Source organism: Schistocerca serialis, chromosome 12, assembly GCF_023864345.2.
Source record: "Schistocerca serialis cubense isolate TAMUIC-IGC-003099 chromosome 12, iqSchSeri2.2, whole genome shotgun sequence".
NCBI classification, from domain to species: Eukaryota; Metazoa; Arthropoda; class Insecta; order Orthoptera; family Acrididae; genus Schistocerca; species Schistocerca serialis.
The window spans coordinates 142,385,965-142,407,468 of record NC_064649.1 but is presented as its reverse complement, the minus strand read 5'-3'; the positions used below and the strand labels follow the sequence as shown (position 1 = coordinate 142,407,468).

The following is a 21,504-nucleotide window of genomic DNA, read 5'->3' as shown; positions in this document are numbered from 1 at the left end:
ACCACAACAACAGCTTGCCTTGCACGTGTTACACTGAATTTTATAGCCCCCAGCTATCTCATATTTATCGCTTTCCTGCTGTAAATTATTTCTTAGTTTAAACCGCAGCGTATTATTGGCCTGAAAAACGGTATCAACTTTAAAAGGTTTGAAAATGTTAGCCACTTTTTGCGAAATATCACCGAAGTATGGTATTGTGACTCTCGTAATATTATTTGCGGTATTCTTCCTTGCATTCTCGTTCTGTTTCTGTCATATTAATTTATTGAAAGCGTTTGTATCAACACATCAGTTGTGGTTGGTTTCCTAAATATTTTAAAAACATGCCTACCATTTTGTTTCCTAATACTTTAAGAGTTTTTTATATTTTGACGACTGTGTGGAGATGCACCTTGGAAGACACGGCTGCAACTAGGGAAGTAGCCACGATGTTTTAATTTTATTATCAGTGCCTGGTGCATGTTCCATTTTAGCGAGTTTTAACAGGTTCGTTTAATTTTTATTATTCTGATGATGGAAGCTTGACTTGCGAAACGCGTCAATCTTAGTGTTTTACACTATAAACAAGTGGTTGAGCTGATATATTTTTTAACAATCAATACTTGAAGGTTGCTGACTTGTCTGGAATATGAACCAGACAGAACTTATAGAGGACACAGAGAAGATCCAATGAAGAGCTGCGCGTTTTGTAACAGGTTCATTTGGTAAGCGCGAAATCGTCACGGAGATGATCAGGCGACTGCAGCGGCAGACACTGCAAGAGAGGCAGTCTGCAAACGCGGCACGGTCTGCCGTCTAAGGTCAATATATTGCTCCCTGCTGCGTACTTATATCTCGAGAAAAGACCATGAAGGTAAAGTTAGAGCGAGTCGCGTCCACACGGAGGTTTACCAGCAATCGTTCTTCCCGTGAACCATTCGCCACTGGAAGAGGAAAGTGGACACAAAGTATTTAGTTTTCAGAGTCCAAAAGCGTGTAATACGTATTATTTGTGGAGTAAATTGACGGACGTCCTGTAGAAACCTCTTGAAAGAACCGGGTATACTAACTACTGCCTCACAGTATATTAATCCTTAATGAAATTTGTCCTAAATAATGTATCTCTTTTTCCAACAAACAGCTCAGTTCATACATACAGTTCCAGGAACAAAAATGATCTGCACAAAGGCTTAAAAGCACTTACTTCAGTTCAAAAAGGGGTCCACTACTCAGGAACACTCATCTTCAATTATTTGCCAGCAAACATAAAAAACAAATAAAGATCAGTTTAAAAGGAGTATGAGAGACTTACCAGTGGCCAACTACTTCTCCTCCATTGACGAATTTTTTTAATAGAAACAAATGATGGATTGTATATATTCATACTATTAGTATTGTTATTCAGCTTAAAAAAAGGACATGTTCCACATCCACGAGGATCTCCTCAGCACGGATCTATGGAACGAAAAACTAGTCTAATCTATCTAATCTACACAAAGTACCCTCCGCCACATAACGTAACTTTGCTTGCAGCGTATAGATGCAGACGAAGGCAATGAAACAGAGTGGAAAGACTATCACACTGCCTGCCCTGTCGCACCCAACCTGTGTGCAGGAACAGCTGACATCATCAAACAACCGAATGTTGCACCCACGTCTTCAGCACACGTTCGAGTCGTCTGCAGTTTTCACTATTTGTGTCGTGCTGAGCTACATCCCCCTAGCACAGACAGAATTTATGGATACCAACGGGCGTTCTAAGAATCCTTATACCGTTGTTCATTTTTGGTTCATCCCCCATCTTCGTTTCTGGGTCATGACCTCGAGACTTTTGTACAGTGATAATGTATTGAAAGTGGCTTAGCCAGCGCCTAGCGAACAAGTGAGAAACTATAGTTCAATTCTTTTATCTTGGCGGTTCGCGCATGCCCGGCCAGACGCGGGAGATTGCTGCGTTGCCAGTTGCACGCGCCAGGAGAAGCAGCGCCATAGTATAGTATAGTTCGCAAACTTACGTTTAGGGGGGAGCGCGCAGTTTATGAAGTAAAGCCACCACGGCCGCATTAACCCTTTCGCTGCTACAGAGACGTGCTCCCCGCTTTCCGCGCTGTGCGCGATTTTGTCATCACTGCACTGCTCGCCTGTGCAGACACACGGTGTTCCGACTGCTCTGACACACTTATCATTCGATTTCACAAAAACTATTTGGCCCCAAAATTTGATTTTTACACTTCTTCTTGACTGATACCTTCCCCCAAAAAATGACTTAATTTTGTTTCGATGTTCAACGCAGTTATTGTGCAGCATTAAATGTAGTAAACCATTGCACGAAATTTTGGTAGAGTTTACAGAGGTAAAAGTCCATAGCGTATACTTTCCGTATGGTTGATTTCAGTTACCACTAGAAATTTCAAAAAATTAGATTCAAACAAATAAAATTCATGAAGTAATACACTTCGATATTGTTTTTAAATAAAGAAAATATGAAGCACAGAATAAGATTTGAACCCACAACCTTTCGATTAGCATCCAAACACTTTAACCATTACACTAACGCAGTTCATCATTAAATACAGTTCCTGGAGGACTTTAAACAGGGACGCAAAATACTGACAAACGCTGTTGGTATGACTATGAATCACTCACGTTTCGTCGAAGTACAATAGGAAATAAACAATTACGGCTGTTCTTTATTGTGGAAAAGCTATCGCCTGAATTAGGAGGCTTATGGCTTGTTTGGTTTAATTAATTAATAGAATATGAAGCAATTGGTATAGAGAATGCTTTTTCCAAACTTTCTATAAAAGAAATTCTGCTGGACTTTCGTTCAGTTACTTTATTTATGACTGAACGCTTCTAAAACTGAAGACACTCATCCGTGATCTGTGCTGCAGTCGAGCTCTGGCAACGTCGTTCTCTGTTCATTGGCTGACTGTGTTCTGTGACGTCAGATGCGCAGAACGAACCTAAACTCGGCCGCCGTCGTAAATGACGCGCACTTTAGTTCAGGAAATAAACAGCGAAATATGTAGCTAGCCCAAGCGGCTTCAGATCGAAAATTTTTAGCAGACAGCAGACTGTACCGAAGTGGATAATGGAGACTTGGCGCTACATCTGTCCGTGTATTCTGTACACAGAGCAAACACAGGCATGACCGGCGAAGACATCCGCTCCAACGTCATCCCCTCGTCGTCGTCGCTGGTCCAGCAGAAGCCCGTCGTGACGTCAGAGCTGGTGAAGAGCATCTCCACCAACCTCCCCAGCGCGCCAGCGGCCAGCAACATCACCAACGGCACCTCCGGCGGAAAGCCAGAGGTCGCCATATTCCAGGTACTTGAAACGCACCCAGCGTACTGAGCTGTGCTAAGTATTTCTTTGAATAAGTCACCTTTCAAAGTCTTAACCACGTCAGTCACGTTTTTAGACACATGATGATTTCTCGCACTAACCACAACTACGTTTCCAATGCGGCTGAAAATATCTGACTTTTGCTCGGCTGCATAGTCTAGGGTTGTATGTTCCCAGATTCACTGTTCGAAAATTACTATGCTTTTTACATGTCAGTTAATTAATCTGAAGAAACAAGCTCAACACTACGTGAATACTTTCTACAGAAAACTAACAACACTAATACTTGTTTACAAACCAGTACTGTTAAGATATTGACAACCAACGTTATTCAGCAGACACACATCCAGTTCGTCAGAGAGCTCACAATCAGCCACTTACCGTCGGAAAGAGTTCCACTCAAAAAAAAAAAAGTAATGAAGTCATCATTTGTGAGACAAAAGACCTTTTAACAACATCATTCTTAGCCGAGTACAAATGCAAATGAACAGATGGCAAAATTTAAATTATGTCCCTCACAAAATGCCATTTATTTTCATATTGATTCTGTTACAAGTATCTGATTGACCTTGGGTTGCAAGAAAAAGGTATTAAGAGTGACGCGTAAGAATTAAAGTAACTACTTTTTTCCCAAATATTAAGACTGTAAAAATAATTTAGTAAAGCATGTGACTCACTTCGTTTTAGTACTTAAACGTTGTTTTTGTCTCTAAAATATCTTTGTGATGAATTTTATTGAGGTAACAAATTTTTTAATGCTTAATATAGCTATTTCAGTTCATTCTGTGTTAAATAAAATTCAGCCTTTTACTCATTTTTGATTTCTCTGCAGCGTGTTAATGCAGCAGTGCCCTACAAATTGTATTGCTTCACTATGGGCCACATATACTTATGTCTGCCAATAAATCATCTCATACTGCAGTTTCGTTATGCTGGTCGAGCGGGACTATGCGAACGTATGAATGTCACTGTTGTCATATTTATCTTGTTCTGCTATTATTCGCGCACCTTACGACTCATTTACGCATGACATTCTCAAGAGTTCCATTAGTCTCTCCGATTCCTTACACTCCGCCTCCGTTTTGCATCCGTTTGTCCTAACCCACCATCATCTCATCAAATTCCCACAGCTCCTCGCTCACACTGAACGCCTCTGTATATCCTACACTATCCACAAACTACATTCCCACAACCCCGTTGTTTCCCCTGTAATCCCAAATCGCGGTATGATGCCACATCTTGAGAAACACGTCCCACCGTGCGTATACCTTCACACACTACATACCCTATCTCACCACATCTTCAAGCGATGCTACTCTGTAGAACACCTTTTCCTCTCCCCAACGGCCGCGGTGGTCTAGCGGTTCTGGCGCTGCAGTCCGGAACCGCGGGACTGCTACGGTCGCAGGTTCGAATCCTGCCTTGGGCATGGGTGTGTGTGATGTCCTTAGGTTAGTTAGGTTTAAGTAGTTCTAAGTTCTAGGGGACTTATGACTTAAGATGTTGAGTCCCATAGTGCTCAGAGCCAGCCTCTCCCCAAATCATTTTTCCTGGCGCAGCTCGTGCAGCTTTTTAACGAAAGGGCGGCACTACGTTTTATCTTAGTATCACCATCTTGCCATGTGAGTTAAAGATTTATTTCGGTTTTCATCTTTGTCTTTTAGTCTTTCGGCTTTAAGTAACAAAATAAACCATAGTCGTATTGTTTATGTAAACACCATACGAGAGTTACCCAGAAAATAATGCAGTCATTTTTCCCCGTCAACAATTGTTTATTGAACATGATGAGAATTATACTCACGAGTGTTGTTTCATCTACACACCCTATTTTTCCACGTAATCTCCATCCTGTTCTATGGCGGTTCTCCAGCGCGAAACAAGGGCGTGTATGCTGTGTCGGTACCAATCGTTGTCCTGTTGGCGGAGTCAGTGCTTCGCTGTCTGAATCACCTCCTCATCGTCCTCAAAATGTCTTCCACGAATGTGTCTGTCCTCGCGAATGACAACACCAGCTCGCTGCAACACGTCAGGTGTGACAACCGTGGATGGTCTCCCCGACCGCTGCAAATCGTGGAGCTCCGCCGAACCGCCTTCTGATGACGTCACCCTCCGTGGCCAGCGACTAACTGTACTTCTGTCGACAGCAGATGCTCCGTAGATTTAGCACAAGCGTTTGTGAATATTCCACACAGTTTCTTTGTCTATAGTGAGAAATTCAATGACGGCACGTTGGTTGTAACCATGGAGGTAAGAATAGAGCGACACGCCCTGACGTCACAGCTGTGAAGCTATGTGAAGCTGAGGGTAGCCATCTCAATCCGACCAAAACATTGCTGCTGTAAGCTTGTATGCATAGGCTTGTCGCTCGCTTTTGGAAGGATTTTGCGCTATTATGGTGACTTGTGTGGTGTTCGGATGTACGAATCGTTCTGATTGTGATGCGAAATAGAAGGCAATAACATTTCATGTGTAAGCTGTCTCGTTAAGTGTGATTTTACAACTTCATTGTGAATGAACGTGTGCTACATCGGTACTTGTACTGTAGCGTGTTTCTCTCCTGTATGATTTTACATTTCCTAAAAATGAAAGTCGGAAAGCTCTGTGGGAGAATGCCGTGAGGAGGAAGAATTGGCGTGCGTCTAAATGGAGCACTATATGTTCTCAGCATTTCCGAGAAGAGGACATAGACCGAACTTCCCATTCAACAGTAAGGCTCCGAGAAAATGCTGTACCATCAGTTTTCCCTACACACCCAAAACATTTGCAAAAGGTATTTTAATTCAAAGAATTAAATTCTTAGTTTTCGAGTTCACGTTTCAGTATAATACGTACGTATCGTCGATAACCGAAGTGTTGAGTAACTCACTTTGTCTTCATCGTGTACCAAATTAAAAGCTAACACTACATTAACTGGCGTAAAGTACAGGCCTAAACAGGACACTGTGTAGATTTGCCATTCTATGTACCGTATTTCAGTAAATATTGGTGGTAATGAACAGTGTTTCCCAGTAGTGTATCGTAACTGAAATGTCCCAGTATGTATTACAAACAAGATGTATTTATGGGGCTTTGGAGGGAGGGTATAGCTAACTTAGTTTTCAGTTTCTATTATTTAGTTTGTGATACACGTTTATTACTGAATTAACAAAACTGTATCGTTTACATTGAAGGCTAGCTATTCGTAATATTACATTAAAAACTATTTTTAATCAGAAGAAACGCGGAATTTCGCCTTTACGAGATTTTATTTTAAACAAAAACTTTGAAACAACCAATCTGATGGCGTTAGATGCATATATGGTGCAATTAGCGACTGTAATACACGCAGCGCTATAGCACACTGGCAATGTTTTGGTCAGAGTGTCATGGCAGCGAGCCACGCCTCCATGGCTTCAAAACGTAGTACGGCTGGAATACGTAGCGCCATCTCCCCTTATTCTTACCTCCATGGTTGTAACGTACATCACCTAAAGATGCCATTTTGAAACTGTCAACGATATCTGTCGGAAGTGGCGAAAACTTGGTGCGCTCGCTCATGAGACTGTGATACATACGTGACGTTTCGCATTCGTAGCATTGCTTCCGGCTCAGAAAAAAAAATGCGATGCATTACTTTCTGGCCAACCCTCGTAAAATATTCCAAGGCTACATGTTGTCAAAAATCAGCATTTGCAAGAAACCTAAGAGGAAAGTCTATCTGAACGTCTGCGTCACGTGGAAAAAAATTGTGCGTATTGTAAAGTACGTAAAGATACCATTTCACATTTGTTCGCAGCACTTCTAGGTCAGTGGACCACGGAATGTTCAGATGTAGTAATACAGCTCGTGCACTGTTTGAAGATAGCACTTTGCGTCCATTATTCTCAGCCATGGGAGCAGTAACGTCTTCCACAGTTTGTGCCGCAATTGGCAGTCGGCGTCTCCTAGGAGCAATTCCCAAATCGCCAGTTAATTACAACTTCTGAATCGTGTCCTTCAACCATGGTGGAGAAAAAGGACCTCGCCGTAATCCTTTAATGCGTCGATTCTAGCGAAGATCCGCAGCACTGTTGGTGTTGTTTTGATAAAAGAAGTTTGCGGAAAGCCCTGCTCACCTTGTGCAGAACCATGTTGACCGTCTGCAACTGTAATGCACGGCGATGCCTGTGCTTCAGGTCTACGTCGCCGTACCGGAAGCGGCGCCTAACGCCAAGTCGTTACGCTGACGGTACTAACAACGCAAATCCTGCAGACCACAGTCCGAACATCATTCCTATACAGTTGGGTACCCATACGTAAATAGTTTTTAGTCTACACTGGGCGAAGTAACGAAAGATTCATTATAGCCAGCCTGTACTTTATTCCGTTTGAGCTCAGAAAATGCTCTGAGCTTCTATAACACATCCATGCCTACGGTACTGGACGGTACTTTCCCCGATCACTTGTGCAGCCCTTATTACATTACCTGCTGCCGTTTTTAAAGACTAGAAGTTTTTAATACCTGAAGATAAAAGAGCAACGCCGAAATTCATAAAGTTGAGTACATGAAGGAAAAGCAGGTCAGAGGGTATCACGTATATTGAAAACAAACAAATACACTATTGACACGAGTTATCCAATAAACAAATAAATTAAACAATTATGCTGTGTACTTCAGAGTCGTTTAAATTGGATGGAAGATAAATTGCACCTTATTATTATTATTAACAACTGGCAAGGGGCTAATGGAACATACGCTTGCTCTACAAACCCCTTCCACTGCGTTGTGTTGGGCGCCCTGTTTGTCCATCCAGTGCTCGTATTCATTCCAGATGCGTCCTCCCGGATGTTATCCTCTCCACTCACTTATGGGTCTTCCTCTTCCTCTCCTACCATCTATCGTCCTTCCGAATGCTATTTTAGATAGTCTCTTTTCTGTCATTCTTGCTATATGGCCTGCCCAATTCACCCTTCTCTTCTTTAGCACATCTACGATGTTACGGTGTTTGTACAGCGCTCTTAATTCTTCATTTTTTCTTATCCTACATTCCATGTTATCTTCATCCAATAGTAGCCAAAAAGTTTTTCGTGGTATTTTTCTTTCAATTATTAACGGTTTCTAAATATTAATGCTTCAAATCCGCGTAATGTTGCTGGTATAATAGTCGACTGACACAAGCGAATTTTCAAGTACTGAGTGATCTTTTCTCTTAAGATTTTGATAAAACTAAAGTGTGTTTCGTTCGTTGTTGCTAGTCGGCATTGCACCTTATATATTCCATATAGGCACCTGAATGCAGCCGCGTAATACATTACAAATGTTTCAAAATGGTTCAAATGGCTCTGAGCACTATGGGACTTAACTTCTGAGGTCATCAGTCCCATAGAACTACTTAAACCTACCTAACCTAACGACATCACACACATCCATGCCCGAGGCAGGATTCGAACCTGCGACCGTGGCGGTCGCGAGGTTCCAGACTGTAGCGCGTACAACCGCTCGGCCACTCCGGCTAGCAATTTTGCTTCAAACGCACCTCCAACCCCTCACTCGTCGCTCACGAGTCAGGATTTCTAGTCTATTGTTCGTGGCACTCCTTCCTACCACTGTACAGAAATTTGCTACTGCAGCTTTTTTGGTCTCTCTTGATTGGCGTTATTACACCAGCAACGTAGTAGAAGTCAGACTGTGGTGTGACCGCCAGACACCACACTTGCTAGGTGGTAGCCTTTAAATCGGCCGCGGTCCGTTAGTATACGTCGGACCCGCGTGTCGCCACTGTCAGTGATTGCAGACCGAGCGCCACCACACGGCAGGTCTAGAGAGAGACTTGCTAGCACTCGCCCCAGTTGTACAGCAGACTTTGCTAGCGAAGCTACACTGACAAATTACGCTCTCATTTGCCGAGACGACAGTTAGCATAGCCTTCAGCTATGTCATTTGCTACGACCTAGCAAGGCGCCATAGCATTTGATAATTAATATTGTGAAGCATGTACCGTAACGAGAGATGTACACCGATTATGGATTAAAGTTAAGTATTCTACCAGTTACCTCCTGTTTTGCTAGTCTTATTTCTCTGACCTGTTCCAGACCACACGCCAGACTGCGTGAGCTTAAACGCGTGCATTTCGGCCTCCTCTAGCAACACGGTGTTGGCTCTTCTGCCAACACATCACAAACAACTTAAGTAACTTACGCAGACATTTGTAATGTATTACGCGGCTGCATTCAGGTGATTGTACATCCTCTCTGCTTGACTTCTTAATATGTTGTGTCATAGTTGATGTCTGCGGCAAGTGCATCAGCAAATTATACATTCGACAGACCAGCGATGAATGACAGTCAAGAAATCATCAACATCGTTCTGATTTGTTTCGTCTCCCCCTTCTGCATCTCCAGAGCCATCAGCTTCTGTCTGTTTTGTAAAAATTCTCAAAAGTATAATGGTATTCTGGCAACGAGGACGTCTTTACTACTCCACGTTTCTTACTTCCTCCCATTCCACTGGCGATTCTTTTCCATTGTCACACTTCGTCAGATTTCACGTAGATGACTGAAAAACGAAACCTCCGTAGGTGCGTTCCACCAGTTCCCATTCATCTTATAGAGCATGTGCAGGAAAAAAATGGATCAGGCCCAAAAAATGTTTTATACACCTTGTTGTTGTTGAGGCCTTCAGTCCAGAGACTGGTTTGATGCAGCTCTCCATGCTACTCTATCCTGTGCAAGCTTCTTCATCTCCCAGTACCTACTGCAGCCTACATACTTCTGAATCTGCTTAGTGTATTCACCCCTTGGTCTCCCTCTACGATTTTTGCCCTCCACGCCTCTTTCCAGTACTAAACTGGCGACCCCTTGATGCCCCCCAGAACATGTCCTACCAACCGACTCCTCCATGTAGTCAAGTTTTGCCAAAAATTTCTCTTCTCCCCAATTCTATTCGATACCTATCTCATCTTGAGCATTCTTCTGTAGCACCACGTTTCGAAAGCTTCTATTCTCTTCTTGTCTAAACTATGTATCAATTTTAATTTTAATACTTAACAGTCTCAGTTGCACTGTTTGCTTAGAATTTACCTAGGTTTCATTCGGGATAACCGAACATTCTTCAGAATAACAGTAACTACCATCTTTCCATAGTGGACATCGTCAAGCTAAAACTACAAATCCATAAATTATCGTCAGTATAGCACTCGTGGCAGCGGCATCGGGGTCGCGAAGTGGGGCCAAGGCAGTTCCAGATAAGTTTTATAGTCTGACGATAATTTATGGATTTGTAGTTTTAGCTTGACGATGTCCACTATGGAAAGGCGGTAGTCACTGTTATTCGGAAGAAGGTTGGGTTATCCCGACTGAAACCTAGGTAAATTCTAGGCAAACATTTCCTTATCTAATTCCCTCAGCATCACCTCATTTAATCACATTCCATTATCCTCGTTTTTATTTTTTATGCACCTTAGGATAGGCAATACAACTTGAAATGATAATTAAATGGACACCCTAACTGCAAACAGGCGTTGATGTACTTCATTGGGGACATGTTGAAAACGTGTGCCCCGACCTGGACTCGAACCCGGGATCTCCTGCTTACATGGCAGACGCTCTATCCATCTGAGCCACCGCGGGCACAGAGGATAGTGCGTTTGCAGAGACTTATCCCTTGCATGCTCCCCGTGAGATCCACATTCCCAACATGTCCACACCACTACATTCGTAGTGCGCCTGATAGATGTTTGCCCGTCATACTCATTACTCGTGGCAGATTAATCTACCAAGTCCCGTACGACTTCGGGCATAGCGTGTGCGTTCGCACAAGAAGGTCAATGGCCAGGAAGCCATATCTTAACTATATATGACGGTAGTACCTGTTCCCAAAGAACAGTTACCGTGGATGAGCATGCAGCTTTGCTAGAAATGAAATGATAATTAAATGGACACCCTAGCTGCAAACAGTACATCCACGGTAACTGTTCTTTGGGAACAGGTACTACCGTCATATACAATACATCTTTCTTCATTTTTTCCCAGGGCAGATGACATACACTGGGGAGCGAAAACATTGTGACCACCTGCTTAATTGCTTATTTGTCCGTCTTTGTCCCGAAATACATCACAGATTCTGCCTATCAGGGGTCCAGCATTTTGTTGGTAGGTTTGTGGTGATATGATGCATTAGATGTCGGTACACAGATCAGGTAACTGACGTAAATAACGGGCCGCTGACTTGAGGATGCTGTGATGGCGCCCGGTACCGATCCTGATGGATTCCAGATGATTCGCGTCAGGCGAATCCGGTCGCCGAGACATCAACGTGAGTTTACTATATCGCTCCTCAAACCACCGTAGCATGGTTCCGGCTCCGAGACACGGGCAGTTATACTGTTGAAAGATGACATCGCCGTCGGCAAAGACATCAAACATAAAAGGATTCAAATGGTTCATAGCTTCCAGGGCGTCACCGAAAACTACCACAGGTCCCATGCAAGCGCAGGAGAATGTCTCCCATAGCGTAATACGAGATGCATTCAAGTTCTAACGCCTCCGATTTTTTCTCCGGACTGGAAAGAGATAGAAACATGCGCATTGTTTTAAAATGAGGCCACGTTCATTGTCAATACGTCCCAGAGATGGCAGCACCGTACGGCAGATGGAATTTTACCGCCAGCGGCGAGAATGAGAACTGTTTTAAATACTCAAAATGGCGACGTTTTCCTTACTTGAACACCGTGCAATCATTCGTTTTCTGAACTTGCGTTGTGTGAAACCAATTGAAATTCATCGACAGTTGAAGGAGACATGTGGTGATGGAGTTATGGATGTGTTGAAAGTGCGTTCATGGGTGTGACAGTTTAATAAAGGCAGAACATCGTGTGACAACAAACCGAAACAACCTCGGGCTCGCACAAGCCGGTCTGACGACACGATCGAGCAAGTGGAGAGAATTGTTTTGGGGGATCGCCGAATGACTGTTGAACAGATCGCCTCCAGAGTTGGCATTTCTGTCGGTTCTGTGCACACAATCCTGCATGACGACCTGAAAATGCGAAAAGTGTCATCCAGGTGGATGCCACGAATGCTGACGGACGACCGCACGGCTGCCCGTGTGGCACGTCGCCGAGCAATGTTGACGCGCAACGACAGCACGAATGGGACTTTCTTTTCGTCGGTTGTGACAATGGATGAGACGTGGATGCCATTTTTCAATCCAGAAAACAAAGCGCCAGTCAGCTCAATGGAAGCACACAGATTCACCGCCACCAAAAAAATTTCGGGTAATCGCCAGTGCTGGAAAAATGATGGTGTCCATGTTCTGGGACAGCGAGGGCGTAATCCTTACCCATTGCGTTCCAAAGGCGCATCCTACGAAAATGTTTTGAAGAACAAATTCCTTCCTGCACTGCAACAAAAACGCCCGGGAAGGGCTGCGTGTGTGCTGTTTCACCTAGACAACGCACCCGCACATCGAGCTAACGTTACGCAACAGTTTCTTCGTGATAACAACTTTGAAGTGATTCCTCATGCTCCCTACTCACCTGACCTGGCTCCTAGTGACTTTTGGCTTTTTCCAACAATGAAAGACACTCTCCGTGGCCGCACATTCACCAACCGTGCTGCTATTGCCTCAGCGATTTTCCAGTGGTCAAAACAGACTCCTAAAGAAGCCTTCGCCGCTGCCATGGAATCATGGCGTCAGCGTTGTGAAAAATTTGTACGTCTGCAGGGCGATTACGTCGAGAAGTAACGCCAGTTTCATCAATTTCGGGTGAGTAGTTAATCAGAAAAAAAACCGGAGGCCTTAGAACATGCACCTCGTACAGATCCCACCAGCCTGCGTCCGTGGGGCGCTGCACGCTTCGAGCTGCCGTTCTCCTCGATGGCGGCGTCTGTGGAGACGACCATCGACTTAGTGTAGCAAAAAATTTGATTCACTCGAAGAGTCGACACGTTTCCATTGATCGGCGGTCGAATCCTGATGGTCCCCTGCCCACTGCAGTCTTAATTGACAATGTCATTGGGTCAACATGTGAACACGTAATGATGGTCTACTGCAGAGTTGCGTGTCCAACTGTGTACGATGAACGGTGTGCTGCGAAACACTTATGCGTGCAGCAACATTGTCCTCTTTCGGCAGAGATGCCGCAGATCACCATCTATGCCACTTTACAGAGCAATGGACGTACAATTTAGTGCCTAAAGGTAGTTTCACTGTCCTTCTACCTCTTTCCGTAGGTGATCACGACAGTAGCACGTGAACATTCGACCAGCTTCGCCGTTTTCGACATAATCGTTCACAGGCGCTGCGTAATAATAATTACGTGGTGTTCAAAAATCCTCTCCGCAGTGCCATATGATTGTTCGCCTGACTGGGTTACTTCCCTTCAAGTGGACTCTCCCAACATTCCACTGTTTCGTTTATCTCAGCCAGCGTCAGTAGTATCGTTGGTGTGTGTCGTTACGTGTTGACGTGGAAGTTTAAGTTTAGTGCCTTTGTTAGTTTGTTTCGTTTTTGTTACTGTTAAAATGCTAACCATTGAAGAACGTGTGTTTTTAGTCGAACAAGCGTTCGAAACTGGCGGTAAATACAAAGTTTCAGTTCGTCAGACATTTAATTCAGTTTTCCCGGAGACAACACTCCCACATCGCGATACTGTGCGAGATTTGATTAACCAATTTCGAAGTACGGGTTCAGTGACTGATGCACCGAGAAGTGATCGTCCTAGCGTTTTGTCTGAGGATACTCGATATTTCCGATAAAATGTCCACGAGTCCGAACAAGTCAGTAAGAAAACTCGCCCAGGAAATCGATGTTAGTCTCTGAACGGCCCACACAGCTGTAAGGAAAAAATTAGAACTTTTCCCATACAAAGTGACAGTCGTGCAAGAACTGAAAAATACTGATCATCGCAAGAGACTGCATTATTGTCAATGGTTCAAAAATTTCGTTCAAGAAAATGGAAGGGATATTCTTAATGAAACGTTTTTCACTTATGACGCGTGGTTTCATTTATCCGGGTACATGAACTCGCAAAATTCTCGTATATGGAGTACTGCAAATCCATTGTGTATTCTTAAGAAACCACTTCATTCTGTGAAAATAGGAGTTTGGACTGCAATTCCTAGACGTCGGATTGTGGTTGCCATATTTTTCAACGAAACAATAAACGCACAACCATACTGCAGTGATATTCTGCACCCATTCATAGGAGAACTTGTGTTAAGTGAAATACTGAACGGTTATTTTCATCAAGATAGTGCAACCAAGGATACAGCTCGCGTTTCAATGTCACTGCGGTTCTAGCCGCTTCAGTCCGGAACCGCGCGACTGCTACGGTCGCAGGTTCGAATCCTGCCTCGGGCATGGATGTGTGTAATGTCCTTACGTTAGTTAGGTTTAAGTAGTTCTAAGTTCTAGGGGACTGATGACCTCAGATGTTAAGTCCCATAATGCTCAGAGCCATCAATGTCACTGATTGCTGATGTTTTTGGTAATCACATAATTTCACAGGGACTTTGGCCTCCACCATCGCCTGACCTAACACCACCTGAATTTTTCTTCTGGGGTGCAGCGAAAGCAACTGTCTATAAAAACCGTCCAAAATCCATCGATGAATCGAAAATTGCAATATCTACTTTCACTGCTACTGTTACAGAAGAAATGTTACAGCTTGTGTTTACAAACATGATTATACGAATTGAACTGTGTATTCAACAAGAGGGGGGACACTTTCAACATTTAATGCGAAAATTTGTTAGTAAAAATGAATATTCAGTAAGTTAATAACTTTTATCTCACTGAGTTTCATTTCGGTATATTCACTGCGGCAAACGGCAAGCGCGGCTAACAATCATACGGCACTGCGGACAGACTTTTTGAACACCCCGTATAATAATTTAGCCTTTGTCAAACTCTCTTATCTCAATGGATTCAGTCATTTGGATCGTTATATTTCCTAGGGTGATTTCCCATTCGTGTTTGCTCCGCTTACATTCTTTTGTTTCCGCATCATGTGCCCGCAATGCCACCAAACTGCATAAAACGTCGCGGTCATAATGTTTTGGCTTATAAGTGTAAGTTGGTTTGCCTATCTTCAGATGGATGAAACATTTTTCGCATCAGATTTTTTTTTTTTTTTTTGCTCGCAAAAGACCGGTTGCTTCCAGTGCTAGGCTATAACAACATTTCTCAGCAGACAGCATTCTGACAGCTGCTCACAATGAAAGCTGTTGTAAAGGAGGCGAGGACATTGGCAGTCTGTTCTCGTCTCCATAAAGCTGTGAGGATGGGCAGGTATCGAGGGTGAAATATCGTTGGCTGACTTTTTATGGTTACCCTGTCGAAGATTTATGGAGAGGAATTTACGGCTGTCTTGCTTAACGCGGGGTTTCCATATCAAGACTCAAGAGTTGCTACGAAGTTCATTTACGTTCTAAGGTCCCCAATTTTTCTTTTCCACAAAATATTAACTCAGACAGTCTGAAAGCTCTGTCATCTGCCATAGTTTCCTCCCTGCAGCTTTACACTCTTTTCACAACGTCGACCCCATGGCTGTTGTGAATGTTTCTTGAGGAGTTTGCTTTGTTTACTGGAAGATCGCTGATGCAATAGTGGCAGGACTGGAGAATATGCGAAAGCAGATCATGTGTTGTTGCTGGGAAAAGCCAGTCGTCTCTAGAAGCCGGACTAGGTGAATAAAGAGCATGAGAAGCATTTAAAAGTGTTTTTCTTTTTTTCCATGAAGAAACTTACGCACCGCATTCGGCCAAGTTGCTGGTGCATCGTCTTGCTGAAACACCATGCCTCAGTGCTGGAATGATCTTACTTTATAGCGCGCCTTGCTAGGTTGCATCAGTTACTAAAAATGGTTCAAATGGCTCTGAGCACTATGGGACTTAACATCTGAGGTCATCAGTCCCCTAGAACTTAGAACTACTTAAACCTAACTAACCTAAGGACATCACACACACCCATGCCCGAAGCAGGATTCGCACCTGCGACCGTAGCGGTCGCGTAGTTCCAGACTGAAGCGCCTAGAACCGTTCGGCCACCAGACCAACTGCATCAGTTACTGTTGGGCCCTTTGGGACATATTGATGCCATTACGCTGTCACGTCGTCAACATCATTTTTTCAACACTGGTCCATTGCCGAAAATTATTTTGTGTCCTGGCGAGTCTGTGTTGTTCGCTGGACAAAAAAATTGTATCCATGTCTTGTCCAGTCTCAAATCTGGTGAAAGGAAAGCTGCATTCATGCTGTGATCATGTTCAACATTACCAAGTGTGCAGTCTTGCAGTCGCCTATCACCATGCAAGGATCCTATGTCAGGGACACACCGCAGTCTCGGATCATCATAGATGATTGCGTGTAAAGTTCCCAAGTACGGAGCTGATACCTTTCACACAGCCGTAGATCCCTCAGACCAACTCATCACACTCGCTTCGCCGTGTTGTCATACCATCCGGTGTGTGAGCAAGTGTGCTTTGGGGAAATAGTTCTTGGATTTCCATCTGTATCAAGTGATTAAAATCAGACGAGCTTTTCGCCGAACATTGGCAATCTTCAGGTGCTCAGTCACACTGCTTTACAAGGACTGCTTGGCCGAGCATTCGTGTCATTTCATCACTTGACGTGACTGTAAACTTGTGAATTTATTATTAAATGCTGCTGCATTCTTACAGGTTTGTTTTTTGTTGCCACAAAACGTTTGGCTTTGTTGGAACTGTGGCACCAACATTTATGATGCAATCGCTACACATCTAACTCCGGTGTCGTTCAGGTTCTCTATGCAAGCGAACAAAGCCGGATGATAACAAGATGTTAGAGTAATGTCACCTTCGCCATTTCTAGAACAAAATCACTAACCACTCCGACCGCTGAGGTTTCGTGTGCTGTACCGTGCTGCCATCTGTGGTATGCATATTTTAAGGTCAACTGCACGCCTCTCTGTGCTCCCTGCCCCGACAAAGGAAAGTGAGAGACCTCTGAACTCGAATACCCTCGTAAATGTAAACAGCTGTCTTGAAAACAAAACGACATATCCTAAGTATGTGATACCCTTGTGTTTTGTAGCTCGGTGCAATATCGGGAAATATATTTAGTGCATACTGAACCGTGAATTTACTCTCAAAAGCTTTTCTTAAGAATATACTTCATTTACTAACGACTCATCAAGAACATTAACACATTTAATCACGCTATGTGAGCGTGGAAGTAGTTGCCAGTGGGTAACTGATGAAAAAGAATTAAATCTCTTTCAACAAATGGAAATTTTATTCCAAAAAGCCCTTTTTTTTGTTTGAAACAGATTTAAAATTATAATCTCAAAGCACCCTCAAAATATCAAGTTACAGTTGTATTCAGAGGCAGAAAGAACAAATATTGACAGTATGAGCTTTCGGGCTGAGACCCTTGCCCCTGCCTTTTGACCCGGCCGTAGTCACGATCGCTCAGAACAACCTCTGAAAGACTACGCTGGTGCAAATCTGCAGCACACCAGATTACTTTAAACTAAGAGTTTTAACAACTCACGCAACCACGTAAACTATGCACCCCGTAAGAGGGATGGAAATGGTGCAAAACACTAACAATTAAAATATTAACCTTGCCACCGAAGGTGCGACTTGATTTTAACTTCTAAGAAAAGTCTTACGGTGGAAGGGTGGCAACTTTATATGCTAAAATTATTATTTAAATAAAGACCCATGAAATGCAGACCTACATAAAATACACAAACATGCTCTACATTACACTTATACCGCCTCTCAAGATGATAGCCAAGATGAAAACATATTTCAGGAATTCGGCCGTTACACTTGAAGCAATAAATTCGTTAACACCGAATCCGACAAACATGACAGAGGCAGCTATTAACGTACGGCAGACCGACAGACAGACACTAACTGCCTAACAATTGCGGACGAGAGACAGACGAGCAAGCTTGGGACGAGAGATTGACCAGGAAAACAAGTAGTATTTAAGACGTACATGAAACAACATATCACGAATCACTTACCTACTAATAAACTGCGATGTCTGGCGAAGACCTGGCGCAGCACCCCCCAAATCGCTCTCCCGAACCGTCCGCTGCCAGCCGCTTCAACGGACGCAGGAAGGCGCGCCGATCTCCCGTCTCACGGCGTCGCAGCTCGCACCGGCCAGACCGATGTCGTGGGTTGACTCCTGCTGCTCTCGTGTCGGCCGCGAAGCCACTACCCCTCGCTATATGGCGCGGCCCACTGGACTCACGTGGCGACCTCACATGCGCCGACGCTCGAGGCGGACAAGTCATCTCGTGTCTCAGTGCGCGACCGACCGACTGATCGATGCAACCGCCAATGACCATTGCCTGAGCAGACTGGCGGCCTAACACATACTAGCACTCCGGACGACAGACAGACACTGACTGCCCCACACTGACCAACTCACCAGACTCCCCTAGCGAGTTCATAGCGCCCCTTAAATGCACGTGAACAGGCAACTTTCCTCCCTTTCCCACCAGAGGGAGACACCAAAGCTGCGACTGCCACAGCGGCGCCACCGCCAGAAACGGAGGGCGACTGCTTCACACTACGCGCTGCAGCGCGCTCTTCAAAACAGCATATTTTTACCAGGGCTGTTGTAAATCAGACAGTGATAGGCCTACATAACTGCAGTATCTGTAATGTAAATGTAGGAGTTTATGTCGGCGAATGGGAGCCTCATACGCAGTTCCTCTATGAAAAAGGGTTCCCTGCGGGAACAAGAGTTTTCACGACCCCGGCAGTGGCTGTGTGTATGCATTGTGCGACCGACCCTGTGACCAGGTGTAAAAAACGAGTAAAATCACTGGCAGAGCTCTGTACATAACAAACAATGTGAACACTGAAATGTGACGAACGAGGTGTGATATCACAAAGCTATGTAATTTGTGTAACTTATGCATAACTTGTGCGCATTTTTTCTAATAATATTCTAATAACGTAATCTAAATGGATGGCAGGGACTTCACTCTTGAGTGACTCCAATGCAGAAAACAGCACCAAAAACTACATAAATAACAAATTCTGTGCAAGCTCAAAAGACGAAATTGTGTTATAATGAAATTATATATTCATAATTTTATTTTTGTACGCTCGCCATTCTATTTTGGTGATCCACCATGAACGATAAAGTTCGCTGAGGTGCATTGGTTTACTTGCTTCCACAGTGCAGATGGCCGTAGTGTAGACGCATCCATATGGCATGGATATCTGTGGAGACAGGCAGTAGTGTGGTCAGTAGCTGCAGTGGCAACCGTCTGGATGACTGACGGATCTGGACTTGTGACATTAGCCAACGTGGCCATATGTGGTGGTAATGTTCCCGAGGGCAAGCTTAATGATGATGGCACTTTTTTGGACCAAGTATTTTGGAGGGAAGACAGTACCCCACATTCTGGTACCAGGATCAATCCTCACTGTCGTAGCAGCCATTAGAGTTATGTTTGCCATCCAGTGATGCCATGTCTGTCACCCACACGAAAACAGTGACCACCTGTTTTAAACCAAGTTGCGCGTTTCTCTTGCTGCTCCCAAAGACGAAAATAAAATGGAAAACCACAGAACTTGATCCATATATATATAGGGTGGTCCATTGATAGTGACCGGGTCGAATATCTCACGAAATAGGTGTCAAACAATGTGAACAAACGAAAAAACTACAAAGAACAAAAGTCGTCTAGCTTGAAGGGGGAAACCAGATGGCGCTATGGTTGGCCCGCTAGATGGCGCTGCCATAGGTCAAACGGATATCAACTGCGTTTTTTTTTTTTTTTTTAAATAGGAACCCCCATTTTTTACTACATATTCGTGTAGTGCGTAAAGAAATATGAATGTTTTAGTTGGATCACTTTTTTCGCTTTGTGATAGATGGCGCTGTAATAGTCAGAAACGTATAAGTACGTGGTATCACGTGACATTCCGCCAGTGCGGACGGTATTTGCTTGGTGATACATCATTCGTCTTAAAATGATCTGACGTCGCCGGATTTCTTTCTGTGGGGAAAGTTGAAGGATATTTGCTATCGTGATCCATCGACAACGCCTGACAACATGCGTCAACGCATTGTCAATGCATGTGAGAGCATTATGGAAGGCGAACTACTCGCTGTTGAGAGGAATGTCGTTACGCGTATTGCCAAATGGACTGAGGATGACAGACATCATTTTGAGCATTTATTGTATTAATGTGGTATTTACAGGTAATCACGCTGTAAAAGCATGCGTTCTCAGAAACGATAAGTTGACAATGGTAGATGTATCACATTGGAACAACCGAAATAAAACGTTCAAACGTACCTACGTTCTGTATTTTAATTTAAAAAACCTACCTGTTACCAACTGCTCGTCTGAAATTGTGAGCCATATGTTTGTGACTATTACAGCGCCATCTATAGCAAAGCAAAAAAAGTGGTCCAACTACAACATTCATATTTCTTTCCGTACTACACGAATACGTAATAAAAATCTGGGTTCCTATTTTAAAAAAACGCAGTTGATATCCGTTTGACCTAGGGCAGCGCCATCTAGCGGGCCAACCATAGCGCCATCTGGTTCCCCCTTCAAGCTAGACAAGTTTCGATCTTTATAGTTTTTTAGTTTGACGCTTATTTCGTGAGATATTTGGCAAGGTCACGATCAGTGTGTGTGTGTGTGTGTGTGTGTGTCGCTTGCGCTTGTAAGCTGCTACTGATCGCTTCCCCACGTGTTTTACTCATGTAAGCAAGTCCCCTCCCCCTCCCCCTCCCCCTCCCTCTCTCCCTACATTTATCCTTCCTATCAACTATGATCCTCACCCCCCCTCCTTCCCTCAGTCCTTTTCCTGGGCTCCGTCTCCACCGCTTCCATCCTGTTTTTTCTCCGTCTACCCACTCCTTCACTCCATTCTCTCCCCATGAGTCCTTTTTCTCTGCCCTCCACTGTCTTCCTCACTCCTTTCTCGCATCCACCATGCTCCGCCCCCATTTTCTCTGTGCCCTCTCCCTCCATCCTCTCCTCCCCCCCTTCCCACCGTCTGTCCGTGTACTCCTCCCCCTCCCCCCATACCCATATCCCTTCGTACTATATCGTGCAGTGCTTTCCGGGAGTGTTCAGCGTCGTGCATGCCCTTTTTAAAGTGTTGCGAACAGAAACCAGACTGTCGCTGTTTTTGTTTTAATTGTGCACTCCTATCTCCTAGGTGTTTTTAATCAGCATCACTG

The 21,504-nt window shown here is 44.0% G+C and overlaps 1 protein-coding gene across 1 annotated transcript in view; it reads left to right on the top strand.

Annotated features, from left to right (window-relative positions):
* The window catches only part of LOC126428005 (putative uncharacterized protein DDB_G0271606), a 61,608-nt gene that overhangs the window by 9,441 nt on the left and 30,663 nt on the right, over positions 1–21,504 (top strand). The window contains exon 2 of the mRNA XM_050089888.1: positions 3,117–3,309. Within this exon, the coding sequence (XP_049945845.1) occupies positions 3,117–3,309 (193 nt within the window). The remainder of the gene's footprint in view (positions 1–3,116; positions 3,310–21,504) is intronic.